At 45.7% G+C, this 7,571-nt stretch overlaps 2 protein-coding genes across 2 annotated transcripts in view; one reads left to right on the top strand and one right to left on the bottom strand.

Annotated features, from left to right (window-relative positions):
• The window catches only part of LOC134462540 (transmembrane reductase CYB561D2), a 2,498-nt gene extending 462 nt beyond the window's left edge, over nt 1-2,036 (top strand). Inside the window, exons 2-3 of the mRNA XM_063215625.1 lie at nt 333-370; nt 512-2,036. Coding sequence (XP_063071695.1) covers nt 333-370; nt 512-1,015 — 542 coding nt within the window. The 3' untranslated portion in view covers nt 1,016-2,036. The remainder of the gene's footprint in view (nt 1-332; nt 371-511) is intronic.
• A 1,447-nt stretch (nt 2,037-3,483) lies between these two features.
• Nucleotides 3,484-7,571, bottom strand: part of rad54l2 (RAD54 like 2) — a 30,481-nt gene continuing 26,393 nt past the window's right edge. Inside the window, exons 19-22 of the mRNA XM_063215624.1 lie at nt 7,154-7,338; nt 6,221-6,310; nt 5,886-5,975; nt 3,484-5,219 (exon numbers count right to left, since the gene is read on the bottom strand). Of these exons, the coding sequence (XP_063071694.1) occupies nt 4,231-5,219; nt 5,886-5,975; nt 6,221-6,310; nt 7,154-7,338 (1,354 nt within the window). The 3' untranslated portion in view covers nt 3,484-4,230. The remainder of the gene's footprint in view (nt 5,220-5,885; nt 5,976-6,220; nt 6,311-7,153; nt 7,339-7,571) is intronic.

Raw genomic sequence — 7,571 nt, 5'->3', positions numbered from 1 at the left:
CTTTATTGACTTTTAAAAGCAATGATTAACAAAAGCTTTAAAACGTTTGAGTCTATTGTTATAAATTGGTAGCCTAATAAATACGTCAATGCCCAGTGTGCGCATCTCGATAAGCAAGTTCATATCAGGCCACGGGGGTGTGTGTTTACACCCATAGACAGACATCAGAAGGCAATAGGCCTACTACTCGACTGTTAGGAATAGTTCTTCTGAGCTGCTTTGCTGATGACAGAAGAGCAAGGAGCAGTATTTAGAGAGCATTGTTTAATTAAAGGTTTTTCTCCTCTTTTCCAATACGTTGCTCTAAATCAAATCAATTTACTGTTGCACAGGTCTGTTCTCCTGGCATCCATTCCTGATGACTTTGGCGGTAAGTAAATCAGTTTCATCCTAGTAAGAGTTAAGATCAGGTGAATATAGTGTCTATTTGGGGGTTACCCTCAGATCAATCCCTGAAGACCCCTCTACTCACACACATCAACACTTCCTTTCTCTTTTTTTTCTTTCCCAGTTTTCCTTTTTCATGACAGAGGCAGTGCTCCTCTTCTCCCCGCACGCCTCTCTCCTACGGAAGCTGCCCCACAAGACCAAGGGCCGTGTGCACTGGGTGCTTCAGTGCCTGTGCGTCACCACCGCAGCTCTCGGCCTGGGTGCCATCTGCTACAACAAACACCTGAACGGCAAACCCCACTTCACGTCATGGCACGGACTGCTGGGCCTCGTCACGGTGGTCATCGTAGGGCTCCAGTCCCTGGCCGCCCTGCCTCTGATATACATAAAAATCGCTAAGGGCTGGTCGCTGGCCAAGCTGAAGAGGTACCACGCGGTGACCGGCCTCCTGACCTACCTGCTGGGCAGTGGCAGCCTGCTGCTGGGGCTGTGCTCCGCCTGGTTCACGGGTCTGGTGGGCGGACAAGCCTGGTACGTGGCGGCCCTCTGTCCCGCCCTCAGTGCCCTGGTGGTCATGAGCCAGGTGACCAGGGCCTATCTGGCCCGCAAACAAGTCAAGTCATGAAAGGATATCTGTCCTCCAGTCCAATGGTTGCTAACTGGCTGCGTTCCTCATGCTATCAAGGACGTTACAATACACAAAATAGGTGAGGGGACGCAGACAGGGGAGAGCGTCAAGATGATGGAGGAGGCGATGAGGCTGCACATGTTGCCAGATTTCCAGATTCCTCCATGGAACTACAAGGCCAGAGGATGGAAGGACCAATTGGAGGATAGATATTGGGGTCCAGCCTAAGTCTCGGTCTTCACTTGAAAGGATACACATGTGTCATCTAGGAAAGGATGTGTTCCTATCCATAGTAGTTTGGACTCAGGGGGTGTAAAAATGGGACTTCAAGGGCTTTTTCCAACCTGGGTATCAGACCTTGTGATTTTGTCAGTGTTTTTTGATCAAATATAGCAGGGATGGGCAACTTACATAAGTAGGGCCACATATTTTCATGAATACCATCAGAGGGCCATTATATGACCACGAATATGACTCTAACTTGCAAAGTTTGAGGTGCAGTTGGTTGCTCACTGACTGCCGATATTGTTTGGAAGGAATAGGTGTTGTCTATCGGCCAACAGTATAATTACAATGGATTGATTTAGTAGTGATTGAAAAAAACTGGTCCTCTTTTTAAATGATTTTTCATCCACTGGGCAAACACAGCATGAGGAGGCGGGCCACATGTGGCCTGCAGGCCTCCAGTTGCCCATCCCTGAACTAGAGCTTTACCTTGCCATCCTTATGCACCTTGGATACCTGGATCAAATGATTCCTGTAAACTATGCAGTAAAGGGAAACAATTTCAACACAAAGATGTACTGTCAGTATGACCTCTAGTCCTGTACTGCTACTATCCTTATTTGTAAGTGTATGTGAATTCTGGAAAATATGTGTAGCTATTTTTTTTCTTAAATCCTATGAGATGAAACAAGTGAATTAATATATCGAAACTGCAATATTTTTCTATCAGAGCTGTACTGTTTTGTGTTGCATGAACTGCTGGCCCCCTTTATAAAGCTTTTTTTCCTTTTCACAGATGTATTGGTTCGTACGGCCTGTTTGACTGGTTAACAAAATTTGACACCAGCACCTGAACTTGAATACAGCAGAGTAAGATTTATTCTGTTAAACATCATTTTGGACACCTCTTTGTTAAACAAGCAAGGGCACAACCCATCTCAGTTTCCCCCATTCCCTCTCAGTTTACCGTATATACAGTCTTGGTTAAGGGCCTGTAACCCACAGACCACAAGATTTGGGGTCGTAATCCAGTGTTGTATAAAGTAGAAGTACTCTTACAGATGTAAATACATCACTAGTAGTATGATATTGCAAAGTTGAAACCATGCAATATCATACCACTACTGTTGTAATTTGTTGTAAGAGTACTTCCATTTTTACTTTATACAACTCTGGTAATCCAAAATGTTTACTCACTCACTTTTATAATGAACTATGAAGGGCACAAAAACAATGCAACTAAACATCTTATGTTGCGGTCTATATAGTAAACAAGTAAACATTTTGGACACAGCCCCATAGACAACACCACAGCAGGAGCTAATTCAGATGCCATAACGGTGTTACCCAGTCTGACACACAACAGGGATGGTACAGCACAGCTTCCATGTAGACCACAGCATTTGTGGTCTACATACTTGCGCTAAATCAGACATTGAGGGTGATGTGCACATTGAAACAACTACCGGTATAACCCCACTATGCTTTCAATCAAGTGCCCTACTGAATGGATTGGTTTCTCCTTGAGCCATCATATGTGGTGCTGTACTTTATTTGTCTTTATTTCTAACAGGTCATGTGCTTTAAGTCTGTACCATAAGCATCACCGTAACTTTCTTAACCACCCACCCCGCATTCCAAACACCTGCCCTTGGACTCATCTGGACAAAAAGCAGTCTTTAAAAAAATCGACTATAATGTACAAAAATAAAAAAAGGAAAATACAAATGAATTAACTTTGCACATATTTTAAATAAATAACTCAGGCATTTTTCATACCCAGAGGCAGCCAAAAAAAACAAGTGCTGTCACTGGTCACGTTTTACAAATGAATATCATAGATACATTGAGACAAAAAAATAATTTGAAAGTCAATGTAATGATTTGCACTGAACTGTAAAGGTTTACTAAGGTCGCACAACTGACACACTCAGCTATGGTATGTTTAACTTGGAAGTGGCAAGCTCTCTAGTGATGACAATACATTCTAGCAATGTTATCACCACTTGACTCACAAAGATAAACTCCCACCTTGAAATGATCCATACAAAGAAATAATAACAGTCTAGACATTCATGGTGATGCACGTTTTAAGATTCAGGAGGGGACAGAATTCGCTGCTACACAACTGTAGACTATAAAAGTAGAACACAGTGTCCCAGTTAAGGCCGATGCTTCAACTAAAAGATGCCAACAAACATAATTTCCTCACTCACCAATCTCTCCAAAAAAGGCTAACATGACGGTACATTCATGAATTTATTTGTATATAAAACATGAATATTTTTACGTACGTAATATTTTTTACATACTTGGAACATGATCCCAAATGAGTCTTGACTTACCAATTACCACAAAAGAATATGTTTTAAAAGTAACAACTAAAAGATGAATTTCATACCTTAAATCCGGCATGTCAGCAGGTGATGCTACAGTGACCTACAGTACGCAACCCAACAAGCTAATGACAAGGAAACGCATGTTGGATAGCACAAGAGTCCAGACAGAAGCAGAGTCCGGATCGGGCCATAGACTGTGTATACTGTATCTGGCTCTTGCTGTAGCAGCCGTAGCAGGCGACGCTGAATCCAATCACAGCCTATAAGAGCGTCAGAGGCTCACTCACCAACTGCTTTATTTAATAATAATTATATACAGCCCCTGGTGCTAAGAGGGATGAAATATTCCTCTTTTCCGCAGCTGGTCCCCATCGTTGTGGACATATACTAGCACAACGTGTACAACTCAACATGTCTCTGACACGTTACTGACTGACGACCCCCCTTTGGTCTGCATGACTCTGGATGAAGGAAATCTCTGTGCATTTCTTTTTTTTTCAGTGTTTCTCATACACTTGCTGGTCCCCAGTGAATAAAGTTGATTTTGAACATGTACACGGTAGCATGTGTCTCTTAACAATAGTTCTGTTCCTCCTCCTCCTCCTCCTCTTGTGTAACGTAACTGGAATATCGCTTTCACCGTCCGTCTCACTGACCCATGACCTCGATGACGTCATCGTCCGAGCTGCTGCCTCCGTTCTCAGCCCCCAGGATGGTGTGCGGCAGTGAGTCGGGCTGGGACAGCGCAGCACCCAGGAGGCTGGAGGTGGACAGAGGGAAGTGGGAGAGGTAGCCGGGGGTGGTGGAGGAGGAGGAGGAAGAGGAGGCCACAGCAGCTGTGGAGGAGGAAGAGGAGGGGCCGGAGGAAGAAGAGCTGGGAAACAGTGAATGGCCGTAGGAGAGAGGAGGGTAACTGCCGGACAACATGCCGGCCATGCCGGGATTCAGCATGAACGGGGGAAGTGATGATGATGATGATGATGAGGTGCCAGCCGCTGAGGAAGAGGAGGCCAAAGCCGAGGAGCTAGAGAGAGGTCCGTTTCCTGTGGTGCCCAACCCCACCGACTCGGGCCCTGCGGATGAGGACGCCCCTGATGACGACTGAGCAGTGGGGAACATGGAGTGCAGCCCGTCTCCATACTGGGAGCGGCTCCCCCCTGCACCTCCACCCAGCAGGGGGTTAGACATGTTGCCCAGCGCCCCCAGCAAGGCTGGGTTGAGCCCCATGGAGGGCAAGGACATGGCACCGCTACCACCACCACCTCCGCTGCCACCACCGCCACTTAAGGGAAAGCTGGGGAACTCTGCTGCCCCGCCGAGGGACGACCTCTTGCCCCCGTGCGGCCTCTGAAACCACCTCCTCTTGCCCCGCAGGTCTGCCACGTCTGTCGCCCCCGCGGCGTGCTGGGTAAAAGAGGTGGTGCTGTCTGCTGTCCGGTGGTGCCTGTCATCGCCAGACACCTCGCCCCTGTCGTCCGACAGTGACAGCTCATCGCCGATGGCGACCGCGTCGTCGTATTCATGGAGCTCTCGTAAGATCTCGGGGCTGTCGGGGGGAGACGGGGAGAGCTGCTGCTTCCGCTCCGGGGGAGACGTGCCGCCGTTACTCACCGAGTGCAGAGAGCTGCCCTGGGAAGCTGTGGGACACAAAGTGTTAAGACATTACTACAGCTTATTAGACAATATTACTGAGTAAATGGCATTGTGTGCTACATGTAATGTGTTTTTTTGTCACACTGTTAGGGCTGTTACAATATTGTATCAAACTGAGAGATTCTGATACCTAGAGCCACAAACCTGTCTTGCGGTACAAGAGGGCAGTTCTGTTACCCTTGAAGTCCAGAAAACTACCACATGATATGAGGTCATAGTGCTTCCAAGCTTTAAACCAACATTATCATTACTTTATAACTTATTTCAACCTGTTTTAACCTATTCCACAACAACCTAATGTAGTTATCTTATTTATAATGGTGGTAAATGTGAAAAAAAGCAAACTAATGAATTAAAAAATATATATTTTTAAAAAATCATGTGGTTTATCAAATATTGCGTAACAAATTGTGATATGAAGCAAATCATGAGTTGGCTGTATTGATACAGCCCTACAACACTATCTACATCAGTATACATGGGTTCGCCGTGTTTACAAACACGATGTTGTGAGGAGGGCCAAAACACTGGCAGCCAACCACGTGAGCTAATTTTTCGAACGACAGTGGTTTCCAACAATCAGAGCAGAGGTTGAGTTGTGCGCAGCTAGTTTTGCGCAGTCAGGTTTAAACAAAAAGATAGTACTGTACCTCTGGCCAGCCCAGAGATATCTGAAGCCCTGCTCTTCCCAGAGGACCGAATAGCAAAGATGCGGCCGTCACTGGTCCTGATGTAAGTGCCTGAAGACAGTAAATACCAGTATTATTACATTCACATTACACTGACTTTTACTCCAGTTAACTAACACAATTATCACAGAATCACACTACACTGATTATTATTGCAATTAAGAGCAGTATTACAATTCAGCTGTACGAGTACAAGAGGTGGTAGAAAGAAATGGATAATTCTGCTCTTATGTGACATGAGTTTGAGACATGCATGGCAAGAGTAAAAGAAACATAATCACCGTGTGTGCCTGTACCTTTGGAGCCCTTGATGATGTGAATGCTCTCTCCAGCTCCAATCCGGGCCTGGACATCAGTAGGGCTGTTGGAGCCGGGGATCATGATATCTGTGGAGCAGGTGTTGGATTTAGAGTGAAACTGAGACCTTTTTTAAAACGGTTTTGTGTCTTTATTGCTAATAGGTAAGTTGAGAGGATTACAGCACGAGAGTGGTAGAGAGAGAGGTTGGGGAGGGCTGGCAAAGGACCCGGACCAGAGTCGAACCTGGGTCACCATGGGGGTGTATGCCAATCTGTTGGGGGCTTAGTGCGCTGCGCCACAGCACCCCCCGAACAGGACTTCCTAACCTCATTCAAACACACAGAACGTACAGTGTGCTATGTCTTTCAGTATTTCTAAAACTTACAAGTGTTGCTTTAAACTTCACAACTCTGGTTGGCTATAATGCTTTGAAGTCCTTGGAAGGGCTAAGGGAGAACATGAGTGAACTAGCTGGACAGTGATGAGGTGTCGTCATCAGTGGTGATGACAATGTAGAATAGAGTACAGTACTTTTATTTATCCCGAAGGAAATTAAGGTGTCTGTAAGATTACATAAATACACAGATACAAAACATACGCAAAGACCTAATACACATTATTGTACATTGCAGTAAACATAGCACACACTTGAGCATTTGTGCAGCATTTTATTGATGCACAGCATTTATTAACTAAAGAAAGCATGTCACTTTCCATTGGGATTAATGACGCTATCTCTACAATTGCATATGATAAAGATACACTCTACAGTCAGTGTGGACGTTATATAGAGTAGACTATTCTGGGCAACGCGAAGGTTGCCCAGTGACGTGCAGTTAGAACACTGTAAGAGTTGAACTTATTAGGGCCTCACAGCTGTGTAGTGCAACTACCCCAATGTCAGACATACAGAACAGCTCTGCTCTCACCCGTGGTGGTGACGATGCGCTGTACGTGCACTCCAGCCTTCTGCAGGTAGTTGACGGGGAAGCCTCCGCCACTAGAGCCGGGCATGCCGAGCGTCACCTGCCGAGGCATCATGGGTATCGGCGTGGACTGGACCGGACGCACGCTTGCCACGGGCTTCTCATCCGAGCGGTAGGCGGTGGGTCGCCTGAGGGATGAGCAGAACAGCACATGACAGTACATGTACATGTGATACACATGATACCTGTGAAGACTTTCCTTGATCCAGGTCACGTTATGCAAAAGTGTCCGGCAAGTTATAAGCAACTGTATTTGTTATTGGAGCTATAAGAAGAAGTCCAGCTACTTATTTTGTATGACAAAACCCTTTTGGATATTACATATTTCATTGAAAAAAATGGCTGCCTGAGGGATAAGGAG

This window comes from Engraulis encrasicolus, chromosome 14 (genome assembly GCF_034702125.1).
Source record: "Engraulis encrasicolus isolate BLACKSEA-1 chromosome 14, IST_EnEncr_1.0, whole genome shotgun sequence".
Taxonomy (NCBI): domain Eukaryota; kingdom Metazoa; phylum Chordata; class Actinopteri; order Clupeiformes; family Engraulidae; genus Engraulis; species Engraulis encrasicolus.
Note: the sequence above shows the minus strand (reverse complement) of the source record. Positions and strands in the feature narration are given on the sequence as shown.